General features: G+C 38.2%; 1 protein-coding gene across 1 annotated transcript in view; it reads right to left on the reverse strand.

Annotated features, from left to right (window-relative positions):
- Nucleotides 1-1,975: 1,975 nt before the first annotated feature.
- Nucleotides 1,976-19,009, reverse strand: part of LOC140339273 (uncharacterized) — a 31,509-nt gene continuing 14,475 nt past the window's right edge. The window contains exons 2-9 of the mRNA XM_072423873.1: nucleotides 13,379-15,191; nucleotides 13,230-13,291; nucleotides 10,188-10,340; nucleotides 8,976-9,037; nucleotides 7,510-7,611; nucleotides 6,645-6,806; nucleotides 5,864-5,953; nucleotides 1,976-5,494 (exon numbers count right to left, since the gene is read on the reverse strand). Of these exons, the coding sequence (XP_072279974.1) occupies nucleotides 5,282-5,494; nucleotides 5,864-5,953; nucleotides 6,645-6,806; nucleotides 7,510-7,611; nucleotides 8,976-9,037; nucleotides 10,188-10,340; nucleotides 13,230-13,291; nucleotides 13,379-15,191 (2,657 nt within the window). The 3' untranslated portion in view covers nucleotides 1,976-5,281. The remainder of the gene's footprint in view (nucleotides 5,495-5,863; nucleotides 5,954-6,644; nucleotides 6,807-7,509; nucleotides 7,612-8,975; nucleotides 9,038-10,187; nucleotides 10,341-13,229; nucleotides 13,292-13,378; nucleotides 15,192-19,009) is intronic.

Below are 19,009 nucleotides of genomic sequence, written 5' to 3' on the forward strand. Positions count from 1 at the left end.
TAAATGAGGTGTCAAAGTTTGACGCGTACCCAATGCCAAGAGTGGATGAAATAATTGAGAGACTTGGCCATGCAAGGTATTTCTCTACTCTTGACCTAACCAAGGGGTACTGGCAAGTGCCCCTTACCGACAGTGCTAAAGAAAAAACTGCTTTTGTTGTCCCAGAAGGCCCTTTTCAGTATGTCAATATGCCCTTTGGGTTACATGGGGCTCCAGCAACCTTCCAAAGGTTAATGTATATCATCCTTAAACCTCATCGTAGATACGCTTCTGCTTATCTGGATGATATCATCATTTTTAGTGATGACTGGGAAAGTCATTTACCAAAAGTGCAAGCGGTGTTGGATTTCCTCCGGGCAGCCGGGTTAACAGCAAACCCTAAGACGTGTGAGTTAGGTCTTGGGGGAGCACGTTATCTAGGGTATATAATTGGAAGAGGTGTAAAAAAACTATTACCCAGGAAGATGTAAATTACCGTATGACTTGTAACCCCTCTGAAATACCCCACTGTAGGATGACAGTACTACAGAAAATCACTCAGCTTCCTCAAGTTATGTATGCCTAAGAAACTGAAGCTGTCTATTTGTATGTATAGGAACAGAGGTATGAGGTCAAGTAGTTATCCTTTGTTGAAGGATAAAAAGAGGGAAATGAAAGTAGCTGAGGAATTTTGCTGAGTCTTGAAGGTAATTATTTTTGAACTTTTGTTATGTTTTGTAGATGATTGAATTATGTTGAAACTAGTTGTACTCTTCTTATCAGTAAACTAACGTCCGCTCCCCCCCTTTTTGCCTTGAAACTCTCCCCTTCCTTCCTACGTCCATTTATCTGTTACCTTGACAAAAATATCTTGTTCTAAGAGAACCACAAGGACATTTGTCATGTCTGCTAATTGTCTGTAGTCATGTGATCATGCACTGATCATGCCTTCGAACTGTGTATAAACTGTGTGCAAACAATAAAGTTTTGAGAGTGATCTAACTACACATTGAGTTGTGTAGTTAGATCCAGTTCTGTAAACAAAAGTCATCAGAGAAAGAGGGACAATTGATCTGGGATCAATAGAAGATTGACTTAACACATATGTTACCTCTTTATCTATTGTAGGCAACCAGCAGGAAAGTTACTAGAGAGCAGATAGATTTGCACAGGATTACTCTCCTGTGTAAAGGGGCAGATGGAGGACTCTCACCTGGGAGATAATTGATGAGGAAGCACTGAAGGTGGAGATATAACATAGAGCCAGGATTTCAGTCAGTGGATGTGATGTGCTGGAGACACAGACAGGGGCTCTGTGTGAGGGATGTGCTGGAGACACAGACAGGTGCCCTGTGTGAGGGATGTGCTGGACCCTAATTGAGAGGGCTTGAGAGCATTCAGCTCCACAGTGTTCCTGAGAAAGAGAGAGAGATACAAGAGTCTACAGACAAGGTGACTCTAGTATTTCTGCCTATTTGAAAATGGACTGTTATAGACACGGGACAGCCGAAGATAAGTGCTTGTGTGTTTGATTGTTACCCAGCTGACGTTAGGTCTTCCTTTTGGGACAATTTTGATGTTGTTTTTTTCAATATAACCCTAATATGGCATCCAGTCCTGCTAGTTGCCTACCATTTGTCAAGCTAATTCCCACACTATTTATAATATACATGTTTATATCAGCCCACAAACCCCTTCTTTCTTTTTTTTTTGGTTTGGTTTTGTAATATTAGTTTTGTTCCTATGTGATACACCAGAAATTTCAGCTGTACAGTCATCCATGGTGTGTAAAGGAGTAATCTTATTAGTTATAGGATATGTGAATAGAACATGTGATTACCTTCTGTATGAGTAGGATCCACTGTACTGTTCTGTCTTGCAAAAACGTATTTTCTATTAAACTGAGCCCCTAATTGTCTATGCTGAGAAAAACTGAACAAGCTTTTTTTTTTTGGTAGAGCGTCATTAAAAAAAAAAAAGAAAGAAGACACAAATAATGGATTTTTGCAATTTTTTTAATGAATTGCATGTTTGGCTGGGAGTACAATTTACAAATTTGTATCCCAAATCTTTTGACTTAATTTTGTGTTATATGAGTATTTTATTAAGAAATCTATATAAAAATATAAAAAAAGGACACATAACAAAGTAAAGATTAACTTGGAATACAATCTGGCAGCCAGTGCAAAAATTCTCTAATATAGCTTTTCTCAATAGCCTTTGAACCAAAGGATTAATTAGGAAAATATCCACCTTCTGTCAGAGGAGAAGGTACTACCAACAGGATGTAGAAATAAAGTGGATGAAAAAATAAAATACAAGAGCCATTTTTTTAACCTGCTTTGGTAAAAAATCAACAGATAGGAATTGATTGTTTGCTATGAGCAATCAGGAAGAATGTGCATCTTGTAGATGCCCTGGGTACCCAGATGTGAAATATAAACTCCCAGTGGTTTTTTATGCTGCTGAAAAATTCAAATTTTATCAAAAGTATAGCAGCAAGCTATGTGATAAAAAGTCCTCCATACAATTTAGTTAGGCATTTCTAATAAATGGTAATATTATTGCTGCATCCTCTGTGAACTTTAAGGCTACAGATTTTCAAAGATATTCCAACTTGACTGTAAACCTGTGGACAAGCCGGTTTCATAAGTACATACGTTGCCCGTTTACATTGAAGAAACTTGTGGTTTGCACATAACCAAAATCTCAAACCCTATTGGGCACTTTTGGGATGAATTATAAACCAGAACATCCTTTTTAACATCAATCCCTGACAATACATTGGTTGTAGAGTCACAAATTGTGGTATGTCAGGGACATAACCAATCTGTTTCCACCAGGCTCTATGTGTACTGGGTCTGAGATATTTAAAGCTGTAAAAAAAAGACATGCATAAAAGAATTGTTCTTTCCCCCATCTGTGTTTGAAGTCAAAAGAATAATCTACTTTTTTGGAATTCTAACTAGCCACATGTTTATTTAAGGATCCAAGGCTTGGGCAGTCACATCAACAGAAATTGTGATATCTCAATCAAATTTAAAACCAACAGTGTAAACTTAAGGACAGGTCCACACAAAGGTTGAATTTGAATTATCAGTAGATCCTGTTGTTCGGTCCATCCCATGTTTCCTAAATGTCTTACTCCCTGCCATCATTTTTCATTTTCTTCTTATATTTTCCTCTTGTAACTTTGTTTATAAGATGTTAAATATAATTATGACAATCATACTAATTTACTTTTTATTATTAAATGTTCTTCCTTTATGATATGGCAATATTTAAGCTAAATATATGGCTATATTACAGCCTTGTAGGATGCCTGTGTAGTGATAACTCCCAAAAGTGTCTAATAGCCTGCAGAAAATTTATTCTAATCAGTTTCCACCTCAGCCCACATTCCATGGCCATTATGAGAGCACGTCAGTCAACAAATTTCCACCAGGATGTTTAGCTCCAAACACATGCCATGGTCATTGTAAAGGTGTGGCATTTAAAATCTGTCTGCTTGAAAATCCCAGTTGTGTCCTACCATGTTGTGAGGGAGTGTCAATCAAAGTTTCTCCACTAGCTTTCCCAGCTCGATCCACTTCTCATGGTATATATGGGGGGAGAGGAGTGTCAATCTTGGTAAATTATTCAAGTAACATTGCAGAAAAAATAACTAAAGGAATGAAATGCCCTTGAATGCCAACTAACTTGTAACAGGGTGATGATCAACTGGAAATACTCGGCTTCATATCTCAGAAGCTGTAGGGTTTTTCTAACCCACTATATTTAAGCACCAGTTTTGCTAAGACAGTAGCAATAAAATCTCACTGGGTGGGAGCAACTTCATTTTACAATGTCAAAAGCAGATTTTTTTTTGTTCTAAAGAAACAATCCAATTTTAGTAGTGGAAAATTCATCTCCTAGAGACAAGTTGACAGCTAGCAGACAGCATCAGGTGCTAATTCTTTGCAGGTTTCTAGGCACATTATTACTGCTCAAATAATGGCTCAAAGTAAAGCAGAGGTAACAGCAACTGAGAAATTAGTGTCTAAAGATGCCCACTTTGCAACTCTCCATTGCTACAAAGACCCCCCACTTAAATCTTACTGGGTTTGGTAATGAGGCCCTAAATCATTCTTGTATCTGTATTACATTTACCCATATGAAAAAATTATGGCTTATTTTGTTTTACGTTTTTACTGACAGTTGAGGAGCGTAATGAGGAGACGCAGAAGTAATCCAGCTAATAGGAGTCTTATTCCAGAATTGTGAGAAGCCACAAAAAGTCTGAAAGCCAGTGGCACACATAGACTGGATAACTGTTCAGCACCAGTCAAATCTGTCCTACACATACCATCACTCTCTAGCAGGGGCACCACCTTACAGGATTCCTTCTTCAACAGGAGCTTCCTGAGAGCCTCCATTGCATTGTTCAACTTTTCTTGGAGCATTTGCTCACACCTTTCCACTAAGTTCCCCTTTTACATCAGCCATGTTCCTATTGATGTCATGGCTTCTGGATCCTTCAACTTCTGAGATTTAACCAGTGCTGACAGTCCTATTACTCTATGTTGTTAACCATTAAACTGTCTTCATCAGGGTTCTGGATCTCTAAAGCACAAGATGATCAAGGTTTTGTTCCTATTTCATAGCTCAGCTTTCATTTGACTCCAGTTCCAGCCCATCTGGGTTATAGCCTCCGTCAATATTCTGTTGGGGAGGGGGGGGGGGGGTGCACATAAAAAAACAAATCCAGCACAAGAGGCTGAGTTATAACCTATTTTGTGGTCTTCTTAAAGGTTCTCTTCTCTTCCTGTCTAGACAGAAGAGAAAAACAGGTAAAAGACACAGATGTTAGGTAAAAAAGAAGTTCCAACCTTTGTCAATGCTGTTCAATTATTAAAAAAGTGTTTTTCCTAAAGTTGGGTTGCTGATGGCCATCCCTTGACCTTGTACTGTAATAATGGGGTAACTAGGTATAGTAAGTCCATGGAACCAGCCCTGGGGAGTTATCCTTCTGCCTTTAGGTAAATAACATCTGTTTAAATAGACTTTAACCAGTGAACTCAGTAAAGAACCCCAAAGTTTTAATGCACCAAAAAGTGCTGAAGTAATTAAAGAACCTGCAAAGAACCTGCACTCTGAGCAGAAGAAAATATATACAAACACAGAAATATATATACAAATGTAAATACTTTTTTCTGCACTAAAAGCAGAGAACAGAATACATGAGGAGTGACTGGTTAATGTAACCATTGCATCGATTTGAAGCAAACTATGCTGGTATGTCAGGGGCGTCAATTCCACTGGGTCAGTTATTTGATACCCCCCAGTCCCGTAGCTGCCGCAAGACGCTGTCTAGGTACCGGGAATCAGGAAAGCCCTTGCCAGTAACATTGGAACCAAATTCAGTCTTCAGTGGGATCCGGGAGACTGAGACAGAATCTGGGACACCAGGGATACGGGAAGGGAGGACGGGGAAGAGGAGACGTCTTTCCCAAGCGTTTATTAGGAGAAGCAAGATCTGAAAAGATGATAAAACAAAGGAATGAGGCAAAAAGAAAAAATGCAGTTGTATTTTTTTGGTAGGTAGTTCTAAAACAAAGGTAGGTAGTTCTAAAAAACTATCTCATGCTAGATTTGATTAAATGGCATCCCACAATAACTTCTAACTCAAATACAAACTGCTTCGGGAGGGCTTCAGTATTGGTTGTGTGACCAAGAGCCAAGTTTTGGGCACATCTTCTCTTCTAAAGATGTTTGGTAGACAATCTACCTAGTCTGATACTATGAAAATGCATACCAAGGGTTATGAAATTCTTGAAAGTTCACTGTTTGCAGTTCTACACTGTGCTACACTTAAAAAAAATTATAATTGTTTTTGTATACTCACCTCCCTTCCTTTCTTTGTATTAGGGAGGTAACAGTGAAGAGGAAAGTCTTGAGCAGTGAACCTCTTCCCTGGATGAGGCTGACCTGGACCCTATGGAAAAAATGAAACAAACACCTAATTTCAAGCAGTTTTAAAGGCTGTGTAAAGCATATCAATAGGTCTTTTCATGGTTAGTACCCCATGTTCAAATCCCCCATGCTAAGTTCACTTGCACACATTTGATCCCAACCTTCTGCCTGAACACCTCAACCATTAAATACAGAGACTGAAACACAGGACAGAGGTCAAACCAGTGAAGAATTTTGCAGAGCTATACAATGGTTGTTTTACTGTATTTTCTTACAATACCTAATGCTGATATCTAATTTCAAAAGTTTAGGAGAAAGAGATAAAAACAGAATAAGAGCACTGGACCATTAGGAGCTCCTTCTAGCAGCCAATTTAAAAAAAAAGTACTTATATTGAAAAAAACTAGGAGCTGGAAAATATTTTTACATAAACACTGCAAGAGTAACTTAGAATATGCAAGAAACCATACTATATTTTACATTTAACATCATCCTGTTGTCAGCAACTTAGTGGATACAATTTCCTATTCTTATGATGTGGGGTAAGGGTTCTCAGTACCCCACACCCCCACAATAAGTTATCATTTAGGAAAAAAAAGGAAGTTTTAAAGAACTTATGACTTTTGCACAATGACAGGTTGTAAATTTTGCACATTGACAGCGCTTTCTAATTGGCATTAGAAGATCTTTGCTTAGTAGGGTGTCTGGCTTACCTGTACTCCTGATTGAATATGATAGATGATTTGTATGGTCTCAAACTCAGAATATCCAGGCAGGGAATGAGGGATAATATGGAATGACATCTTTCCTGGAGGCTGAGACCCGATCTTCACGCCATACAATGTCTGACATGTTGGGCAGCGCAAAGTGCCATCCTGGAAGAGGAAGAGAACACTATTAATATGATTTATTGCAAATCCTTAGCTTTTGGAAGGCCTAATTATTATTCTGGAAGGCAAGTACACCCAAAATCAATAATAATGATGGGTGGTAGGTAATGATGATTTAGAAGTTTGTTTAAAAAAAAACAATTTAAAACATGTTAACATGTTTAAAACCAAACTTTTCTATTGAAAATTAAGTTTGCCTGGCTGTAGTGCTTAATGATTTTTGTTTCTAAGCAAAAGCAAGCAGCAGCAATTTAGAACATAACTTTTTAAATAAAAAAATGTTAAACCGAACTCCAGGTGTTTAGCTATAAAAAAAGATGAAATAGATAAATTAGAGTTGTTTTACCTGCCAAAGTATTTGCATTTGTCTATGCAGTTGCACAGCTCTGACACACAGCATAGTTGTGGCAAGATAGAAGACCTGATTTTTTTTTTCTGCTGACATTTACAATCATCTCTCATCTCTCTACTTCTGTGCTCCCATCTCCTATTTGCATATTCTTTGTTATCACATGAACACTGCTTTATAGCTGATTGGCTCATTGTGCTACTTTCCCCCTTCCTAATCTGAACTCTACAGGGCATGGCAAGGGGCAGATACCAATTAAAACTCAGGCATTGCTTGCATTTAAAAGAATTTAATAATAATATTTGAAACTACTAAAACGTATAACCTAATTTGATTTACCTTGTACAGAGGTGCCAGACAGCGAACATGATAGGCATGACTACAGCGGTATAACCTTCCAACTTCTCCATCTGTCATTGGTTGATCACACAGAGTACAGTCCTGAGAGCAAAAAGTTACACTTGTAGTAAGTGGAAAAAGAATGTTTCTCAATATTGTCATTGTAGAGTGGTCCTAAGCAGACAATACAGAGTTAAAGCCTGGCTAGGGAACATTTAGATACTGTCAACCAATAGAGGGATACTGTAACACGACTAAGGGATTTGGATATTTTTTTTTTGTGACCTATGTGTTGTTAAACACATTTTTTATTAACCTCTGTTCTGGAGAAATACCATGGTATTTTGAGATAATCTCCAAAATGTGAAAAATAAGTTCCAAGTTTTGGCCTTGAATATACTTGATAGGTCTACTTTATGTCAAGTGACATTTGCTGGGTTCTTGCCAATGATGTTCCAGAAAATCTCAATTGCTAGAATAGGTCAACCAGAAATTTCCTGTTCATGCCTGAGAGTCATTGCCATTACAAGGTTGACCGATGGTGTCACACTTCCCAAATGAATAGTATATAACACAGTCTTAAACAAATGCTGTTTAAATCTAGGAAAAGTCCACATTACAGCCAGGAGTGTAGTTGTAAAAAAAAAGGGCTTGGCACGTGCCCGCCCCACTACACCCTGGTCTGTGTCACTCAAAAGGGAAGACATCTCCCCCAGAGTGACGTAATGATACTAGAACCTGCCCACTTTCCCATTGCGGGTCTGAGCCTGCGATGGGAGAGTGGGTGGGTTGTGTTCAGGGACACAAACCGCCACTTCCCTGAGGATGACTTCCCTGGGATCTGTACAGGGGACATGGTCCCTGGCTCTGGCCAGTGCATTCCCCCCAGCGGGGTCCATTCCCTGACCCCAGGGTGGACCACTAAAAAAATTTTTTTAAAAGAAAGAGTAGGCATGCATACCCACTCACGAAAAAAGTGGGGGCACCACATTCCCACCCGTGCTCGCCCCACTACATCCCTGATTACAGCTTACAAGTAAACAAACTAGAGTGGTAAAATTCCATAATGGGGCTCTTGAGATAGGTTAGCCAAAAATTAGCAGATATGTCCCCGAGAATATTGGTGGGTTGACATCTACATACTTAACAAACCGTGACTGTTTTTTGTAAGCCAAATAGATAGGGGCAGTGTACATGAAAGCAAAACCCTTTCTCATTCTTCAAGGCTCCATAAAGATTTTCCTGTAAATGTGAATATATTGTGCAATAACTTGTTATCAAGTGCAATAATTTGTTATAGATCATAGGATAATGCTTATCAATTCTAATTCCCATTGAACATTACAGTGGGGTGAGGGTTGGTGCTGTTGTGGCCTTCCATGTTGCAAATGTATTAGCAATAACTGAATTATGGGCACAAGGAAAACATGAACGATTACAACATACAGTGGTTAGTATATTTATACCTCTGACAATGGAGTCTTTATTCTTTGCAGGAATTGCTTGATCATCTCCTCTGGCTTTTTACCTTAAATCGAAAAAGCCAAGCTCAGATTTTAGGATTGAGAGAGTTAGAAAAAAAACAAAAATAACCATCAATATGAGATAATTTAACAGGGGTGATAGAAGTGAACACTGCACTTCCTTTAAAGTCTAACAGGTGGCAGTAGTAGATAATATTCGGGCCTCAGTAACGGGAAGCTTAGTAAACCAACTTGGAGTGTTCCCATATTAGACCCTTGCAATATAGGGTACTGTATTAATAATATTATTTCTCCATTTCTCATGCTGGGCCCTTTCAAATCTACCAATAACCTCTGTATAACTGGGTCCCATACATGCAGGACACAAGGAACATTGCTGATAAATTAAAAAAGGATTTTGTACAATTAAAGAGATGCTGGATGTTACCTAAATTAAATTTTAACTTTTTGGCAGATCTAAAATTTTTGCAAAATGTTGACAAACAGCCTTGAACCCATAACTTTATATATACACTAGACAGGAACACTAACTAATAAAACATGATTGACTGTCATGTATAAAGAGAAATTTGATACTTAATACTGCGCAGGCAAAAAATACACATAAACTGTTATATTCTATTTTTTGCTTGAGTAAAACAAGTGATGTTTGCCACCCTGCAGACTCAGATCTTACCTGCCTGCTTGGGGTGTTAAGGATATTAAAACAAAAAAACAGCTTTCCAGCTACAGGGGCAGTGAAAGAGACGAGGAATCCCATGCCACCATCCTTAAATTTACCACCTTCTCTTTACTGGTCCCATGACTTTTCAAGGCAATGGGCTAGGAGTTATGACAACACAGAAAATAAATGCAAAGATTTCTGATTTTTGCTATATAATTTAAATAGTATATAATGGTAATAGACTATGCTTAAATTAAAGCTTAAATGAAGAAAATGCCTTCATCCAACTTGGCCAATATGCATTTCTATTGACCCAACAGTCAGGGAAACTAGTCAATATAACTTGTAACAAGTTGTAATATTAGTGTACCATGGTTTGCTGATGAAGAATCCTATTTCCCCCATGACGTCCAAAGCAGTTATCACTGCACAGTTAATTTTTTTAATAATTAAAAAATAAACTGTTGTATACAGGTGATGCATCAAAGAAAAGTTTGTTTATAAGGTAGTTGTTTAACAGAAAGGCCTACTCTTTTTGTTGGTGATCTTTCGGCTGCTCCCCTGGATTCCAGGTACTGGTCGGATGTCCCTTTTCTTTACTGGTGGTGGTTTAAAGATTGGAGTAGCAGGAATGGAAAGACAAACAGGAAGCCCAGCTGCACTCATTAGAAGTCCACTAATACCTAAAACATTAGAAATAGATTAGTTTATGTGCACCAATGATGATGTAAGTTAACTCCGAGTTACCATTGCAGTTAGGACAGTTTTCAGAATAAAGAGATCCTTAGAAAAGCCTTCTTCCCTTTTTTATTTATTCTACATAACTGGTGTGACCACTGAAGCTACCCAAAGTTATGAAACCAGTGGTTGAAGTAAAGGAGCCAGTGGATCACCAAGACAGACAGGAATGTCAGCTACGGTAAAATGGTACCATGACAGATTTATTTTTAAACATTTTTTGTATCTTGTAATATATGCTAGGAACTGAAGAACAAGGCCTTTTATTATACAAAATATAACTGGCTCTGAATGTTGGAAGCCCATGCCTGTCCCTTGCTCTGTGGTCTCACATCATGGTTAGGAATACAGTGTCGGCGACATGGGAAGTAAAAAAGAATGGGCCAGAGATCCCAGCTTGTAGTAGTTATTTGACTTTAATATAACAGAGTGTCTCAAGCTTTTGTGCTACCAGTATTCTTTACAACACAAAAGTGCAGATACTTTTGAATGAATCTCCCATAACTAATATTTTGGTGTTTGGTAGATGATGAAGTATTAACCCTTTGACATTGTGTGTGTTTCATTGTGAGATATTTGCGCTATGCTAGAGGCTCCCCCCCTCCATTACAGGGTATCCCAAAAGTCACTACACACTTCTTTTTTTTCCTATTTCGTTGCAGGTATAATCCGGAGAGATTTAAGACCATCAGCATATGACAATTTAGGGTTTGCAGTTTTTGTAAGTGTATCATTCCCTTAACCATGGCTTGCCAGTTGACATTAGAGCAGCGTAAATTTGCCACTTGGCAAGAAGTTTTTCAGTCCCCAACTGCAGTTCAGCATGAGTTTGAGAAGCTTTATGGCCATCACACTGCTCCAACTTGTAACACAATTCACGCTATCCATGGCAAGTTTCTCAAAATAGGATCTGTTTTTAAAAAACCACACAGCAGAAGGCCTGCTACTACCACCCCAGATGAAAACACTGAACTCGGAGCAGGCGTTCGCTCAAAGCTAGGGAAAGTCCATCCAGAGAGCTGCACTGGAACTCAGCATCAAAAGCTTTATTCAAGAGATGCTTCGGAGAGTGATAAAGCTCTACCTGCACCGACTTTAGGTTGTTCAAAAACTTCAAGTGGAAGAATATGATGCTTGTGTGGGAATGTCTGAATCACTCCTACACCATTACCAAAACAACCCTCAGCTCTTAGAAAACGTATGGTAAAGTGACGAGTATATATTTTATCCCTCTGGTCCGGTTAACCGACACAACTGTTGAATTTGGAGAAAATCAAACCCAGCAGAAATTCTAGAGCATGAACGAGACTCTCCGAAGCTGGTGGTTTGGTATGCAATGTCTAGCACTGGGCTGACTGGACCATTTTTCTTCTGCGATGCATCCGGTAACACGACCACCATGGGAAAATTACCTAAAGATGCTGCAGGAGATTGTTGTGCCACAACTTCAGGCGAGAACTGACCTTGCTAATGTCTTTTCTCAACAAGACGGAGCCCCTCCCCACTTTGCCAGAGTCAGAGATTTCTTGAACACCAAGTTTCCTGACCGATGGATCGGCCGAAGGGGTCCCCTCAAATGGGCTCCACACTCCCCTGACCTTATACCTTATGAATTTTTTGTGAGGCTGTATCAAAAGAAAGGTGTATGCCACCAAGCCCGGTAACCTGTCACAGCTTGAGGAAATAATCCACACGGCCTGCAGAGAAGGAAGAGATCCTGCAAACTATCAGAGAGGCTTGTGTCCGAAGGTGGCTAAAAGTTGCTGAAAATGAAGGGGCTCATGTGGAGGTATACAACTAGTCATCAAGGCCTTTGAACATGATTGCAGGCCTAGCAAGTAAAACTGCAATGACTCCTTTGCTGATGCTAAAAATATGAGTAAATGCTAGTTTCTAGTGTAATTTTTAGGAATTCATTAAAAGTGTATAGTGACTTTTTGGGACACCCTGTATTTTATATTCTGGTGAATGTAAAAGGAGGATTTAGAATCGCATCTTGTAACTCTGATTTATCAATAAATAAGTACTGAAACATGCATGTTTCAGTCCCTTAATTAATTGGAATTTGACAAGGGAGATGAAAACAAGAATGTAAACATCTATAGATGTGGGACTTTTTTTAATGACATTAAAGATAATTGATAGTATTTTATAAAATACAAAACCTGTATTTACAATATATTAAAACATCAAACATCATAATAACTGAATACATGTAGACAGGTAACTACATGTATCAAAATGTGGTAAGTTGGAAACTCACAATTTTCATAAAACTGTAATACAGCAAAGCATATGAGAGGTGAACATGAATCACATCTTCCATAGATTGTATAGAAAAGTTTGGTGGGGACCAGTAAAAGCATCAATGTGTTTAGCAGTATACAACTGCTTCCTTAGAATGTTTGGTACAATATAGTCATCAAGTATTCCAAAGCATAATATCTGAATCACTTGAATACAGGCAAGTGTGGCAGGAGTAACCAGGTAAGTACCCTAACCAGCTGAAATCAATGGGAAATATTGCCTTAAACAAAATGAATACATCCACAGAAAAAAGTGTGTTTCATTGCAAATACTCAAACTTGAAACCTGGTGTTTTCCTGCCAATGTTACTTCTTGCAGAGCCAATATAATAATGAACAAATCTGTTTTTAAAGTGATTAAAAATGTAGGCCAAGCCTGGCGAGGATTGACTATTGTGGAAAGTTTCTTGATCACCCAGGTTCTCCCATGATAGTTAATCTTCTCCGGTCTTGCAGAGCTTTAACAAATTAGACCCTAGCTAATATGTGCCCTAGCCCACTCATAGTATACAATGTAACCTAACTTACCTGCTAGGGCAGGAAGTATCATTCCTGAGCCTTCTATGTTACTGAGGGGAACTGGAGGCACCCTACAAAACACAAAATAAGAACAGCAGTTTTAAAACTATTTTGTATACAATAATTTTCAAAAAAAGGCAAAAATGTTGCAAACTTACCTTGTGATAGCTTTACTTTTCTCACAGCGCTGGCTATCATGATGGTGAGATTTGACTGGATGGTTTTCCATCTGGCGTCCTGGCCAGCTGGCAGCCTTTACACTCTGCACTAGGAGACACTGTGGGCAAACACAAGGTGGAGGGCTCCTGCTACCTTTTAGTGAAGCTGAACGGGACAGGCTCTTGCCAGTTGAGTTAGATTTTGCATGGATAATTCTATGATGAGGGTTGGCTAAATTAGGCTTGCAATCAGTGGACCTTGAATGAGATCTAAGTAGTTCAGGTCTAGTATCTTCAGATCTAGAATTAGATAATACATGTCCCGGCCTACAAGATACATTTCTACAGTCTGTCTTCATTGTTCCAGGCCTGATTTCATTGTACTTGGAGTCAGATCTAGCTAGTACTGGCCTAAAATCTGCAGGTCTAACTTCAGATACAGAAAATTCATACTTAGAGTCGGACCTTACTAATCCAAATTTAGGCTCCCCAGGTCTAGAATTTGACCTTACAAATCCAGGTTTGTAGTCATTGGGCCCAGAATGTGATCTAAGGAATACAGGCCTGCTTTTTGCTGGTCTGGAGTCTGACCTGTGTAATACAACTTGGTGTTCTTCTGGTCTTGAGTTAGCCCTACTTAATGCTGGCCTGTAGTCTCCAGGTCTGGATTCTGATCTTGCTAGATCAGGTCCTGAGTCTCTGCATCTTGATTCTGATCTTGCTAGTCCAGTTCTAGAAACTGATCGTCTAGAGGTGGATGTTGCTAATGCAGGGCTAGAATTATAAACACTACAATCACGTTTTACAGAAGCCCATTGTGGGCTGATATCAGAGTCAAGCAACATCGAGTTTGGACTTCCTGATTCAGGACTAGAATCATCAGAAGTGGTTTCACAGTAAGAAGAAGGTCCATAATTTGGCAGAATCACATTACCATCAAAATTAATAAGCTCTTGGCCAGTATCTTCAGGGTCTTGGTTGTAGCTTACTAATCTATCATTAGAATTCACAATCTCCTGATTAGAATGCATAGTACCAGCAGCGTAATTTACTGCTTCCAAATTTAAGTTCACAGAAATCTGATTAGCATTCAAAATCTCATGGCATGGATTTTGTAACGTGAGGGTAGGATCAACAATCCCATAGCTGGAGCACAGTGGGTCTTGTATAGAGTTTACTGGCCTCTGGTGAATATTTGAAGGTACATGGTTGGAGTTAACAAAAAAATGGTTTGAGTTAATGAGTCCTTGGTTTGAGTTTGGCAGTCCTCTGTTGACATTCACAAGTATGTGATTGGCATTCACCAGACCTTGATTTTTCATTGCTATTTCTTGATTAGTGCTTAGGGTTTTTCGTCTGGAGTCTAAAAATCCATTATTACCATTAACTAGCACTTGGTTAAAATTTTCTTGTCCATAGCTGGAGCCAACAGGTTTTTGTTGCACTGTGTAGGTTGCATGTTTAGAATTTGAATTGGTGTTAAGATATTGGGGTAGCGCAACATGGTACTGAGCTGACGGACATTTCATGCCAGCTTTTGGATAAGGCATCTGGGCTCGGGCGCGGACCCTATTACTTTCTTGAGAAGGAAATTCTGTTTGGGTCATGGTCTGGAAGCAGATATGAGATCCATTGCAGGGTTCCCCAAAGTTCACACCCGCTTGTTGCCTCTCCAGTGCATCCTGGATTAGTACTGACAGTCTGGTTTCAAATGGGACCCACTGATGTGGAAGTGCCTCTCTTTCCCACACTACGCCCCTCCCTGGAGCACTAGAAAGTGGAAAATTCAATCGCCTGACTGGATACAGGGTACCTGTGTAATTAAACAGTAGAAATGTTAGATGGAATAGCAAAGACAGCTTTTTTTCACAAACTGTATCAAAAGGTACCATAAGCTTAAAAATAAAATGGTGATAAATAACAACAAGGATATGGATACTCAAAAATAGGTTTGCTCATATTGTTGAGTTTCGAAGAAGGAGATCATTATTGTGTTCTCTCTGTGGTGTCATTGCAAAGCAAAGCAAGAAATTCACTTTATTGCAAACCTACAGAGACAAATTTACTTCTCTTTCTTTCATTTTATCGTCTTTCCCATTACCTGTCCCCAGTGAAAGTAAAGCCCAGTGGAAGCCATGAGCTTACACAGGGACTTTCTATGTAACAATATTTTTGCCTCGTGGCTGTCACGCACAATAAAATGCTTTTTAATGACTAGGTATGCTGAATATGTTCTTAGCTGAATGGCGCAGAATGGAGACTGAAGGTCACAAAAAAGTACATGAGCTTGCTGTTCGTGAAGAGCTGCCACTTCATATTCATACCACCTCATTTGCATATTAAAAACATAAATAAATATATATATATATATATATATATACACGCTGTGGTAAACATTTTCTTTATTTAGTATGGAAATCTAGATTCCAGACAACCTCTTCACATATTAAACTGTTTATTTTTAGCTGCTTTACCATAAATAAAGTCATTTTTACAGCAGTGAAATTTCATTCTCTTGCCTTTTTGCTATCTGCTCTTTTAACATAATGCCATGAGGACTCTCAATTAAAGAAAGACAGTCAGAAATTAAACAGCTTGTGCTATGCTCTATCTTTCAAAAAAAAAAACTGAAATGCTAGGTGATCTATCTATTAAGTGTGCCATGTAGCCAAGTCATAGAACCCTAATGCCAAAGAAGTCTTGGTTTTTTTTCTTACCACTAATGTCAGGTTTTTTTGTCCCCTATACATGTATTTTTCTTTACACTGACTTACTTACACTGACCAACTACAAAAAAGACCCTATTATACAAATTGACTTGATCTGACAGCTGCTCTTCGTAAAATTAGTTGGACAGTACATAGCCCTAACTGCTAAACTCCTGTTACTGTGCAACTGTATTTATTTTATTACCTTCTTTAAGGTAGGCTGAAACAAAGTGTTAGTTCTTTGCCTACTGCAGATGTTTTACAATGTATACTATAGATAGCTTCACATTAAACCATACTGTTTTTCCCAATATTAGGGGGAAAGCAGCCCCATGCCGATTTTCTATGATGCCTCCTCATTCTACATATATAAAAACTAAAAAATTTAACTTTCACTTTTAAAAACGCTTGAAATTTTTTTAATGCACATTGATACACATTGCACATTAATGCACATTGATATATTTATATTTTACAAATGACAAAACACTAATTTCGCATACAGCTATAAATAATAGTAAAAAAGTATTAATTATTTTAAAGACACCTGTCTAAACTTTTAAAGCAAAGCTTCCTTATAAATTTCCGACTGTGAATGGAACTAGGAATTCTGGTTGAAGACCTTCTGTTTGCAAATCATGAAAAGAACTGATGGCTCTTTGTTTAAAGAAGGTGCAGCTCTGCAAGAAAAGAGTCACATTGTGCAGCTTGTAGGCCATGGGAAGCTTTTCATAAGGGACTTCAGTGAGAAAAATGACATTCCTGAAAACCCATGTAACATTCCATTGTCACTCACTGATCAGTGCTACAATTATCTCATATAGGGAAAACATTTGAAGGGATGTTCTCTTATGTGATTAGGGTAGAATTCCAACAGTCTTTTGTCTAGGAAAAAAGTAAAATATAATGCTAGGCTTCCTTTTTTGTGTTTTAATAAACTGACTATTATCCTAGAGTCATTCAGTGATCCAAAATTTTTATTTGCTGTGGAAATGGATGTTGATGAGTCAAATCACCTACTGCATATTAATATTTTGTAAAGCTTTAGATGGTAAAATATTATCTAATGGCATGTCCCGCTCCACTACACAATACACAAACTACTACAAAAACAAATACATTGTATAAAAGTAAAAAAAAAAATCACTTTCATAGATTAATACAGTAATTGTGGTGATATTGCTTTTTTAAATAAATTATAGCATAGTTTTAGAATAACTGAATACAAAAATCAGTTCATCTGTTTGGTAGATGTTGAGGACCTGAAACCTGAAAGTGTACTTTTCCCTCTCAGAAATGTAATAGATCTGCACTGATATTCTAGCTTTGCATACCTTTTGTGCCCATTTTTAACGTTTTTCACCATCTTGTGAAAGTTTTTCACCTTCTGTTGTTCCAGTTTTTTTCTTTTTATATTAGGAAGCAAAAACTGAAACAACACAAGGGTGGATGTGAATACCTGAAACCCCTAGGTGGTCAGGAAGTAGGGACATGAGATCTCACTAACTAGGCCTAACAGTCTCAATCTATAGCTAAATGATCACATTTATATAGACTGGTCCATTAAACTTGTATTGCCCCTATAGGTATAGATAGGTTATTATAGAATGTGTTTGATACAAAATGTTAGGTTTGAGATAAATTCACCTTTCTGAAATATATAATGTGCAAAGCGACAACATAAGGCCTGGTATATATTTCAGCACAAAGTATAATGGTAAAATACAAATGTTGATTAGACCATAACAGGTGTTAAGTCAAAATAGTGGCTGTTCAGCCTCAATTGTAATGAGGGTGATGAAAGTAAAGACCCCTAAGTAAGCTAGTCAGTAGACGGCGCTAATAAATATAGGAGGGTGTCATGTCTTATGCAGAAAAAGGGGCATTTCTCTGTGATGAGGGGGGCAACAGTTATGGACAGTTGAGGGCTGTGAGAAAAGTGGCTTTTCTCATGACATTATTAATTCTCTTTTTTATTGTCTGTGAATAAATCTCCCAGCCCCCTCCTCAGCTATCTATTCTCTCTCAGGGCATCTGTCTTGCTCCTATTCAAGGCCCAGCTGCTCCCCCCTCCCTGTCAAGATGCCATTGTATCATCCCAGCGACCACAGCCTGAGGGTCAATGTTCCCCCACCTCCTAATTAATGTCCCATGAGCTAGGGACTTGGGTGAGGGGCTCTGTCAATACAGACTGACAGATATTTGTGAAGCTAACAGCTGCAAATGGTTTTACAGCATCATGTAAAAGATGGAAGTTAGCAGGAAATTGTTAAAAATAATTTCAGTGGACACACCCGTGGTAATCTGAACATCATCAAAGGGGCAATTTGAAACACAATTTGACAAGCACAGTCATAATATATCCAGACAAAGCACCAGAATGATCACCTGTAACTGAAATGGAAAATGTGTTTATAGGTTCCTATTATCAAACTGGAAAATGTTTATCAGTTGATAATCAATTTATGTTTTTTTAACACCTTTTCGGGGATGAAAAAAAGTGATAGAAACAAGATCATGCAATTTTTATCCATTTTTTATTTCACGTATTTGCATAACACTAGTTCTTTTTTGGCTGCTCCACAAAGACAACATCAGAACTCTCAAAGAAAATGTATGCCTTTGTAACAGAGCAAGTACAGTAGTAAAAGTAACAAATATTGCCTATTTTTGTTTACTTTGATGTACTTTTCCACATTTTTGAAACACATATCATTTTTAAAGTTTATCAGTGGATCCATAAAGAAAATCTTTAGATGCCCTGGTTTGAAAATCTGGTATAGGGTGCATAGGCACTGTATAAAATCTCATTAACTCAAGGTATTATGCACCTTACTTTCTTCTTAGTGCTGCCGATCTCCTGTAGGTTTGTAGCTACCTCCTGTGAACATTTAATACAGCAATGGCTGCAAAGCATTTCCTA

This window comes from Pyxicephalus adspersus, chromosome 10 (assembly GCF_032062135.1).
Source record: "Pyxicephalus adspersus chromosome 10, UCB_Pads_2.0, whole genome shotgun sequence".
Classification (NCBI taxonomy): Eukaryota; Metazoa; Chordata; class Amphibia; order Anura; family Pyxicephalidae; genus Pyxicephalus; species Pyxicephalus adspersus.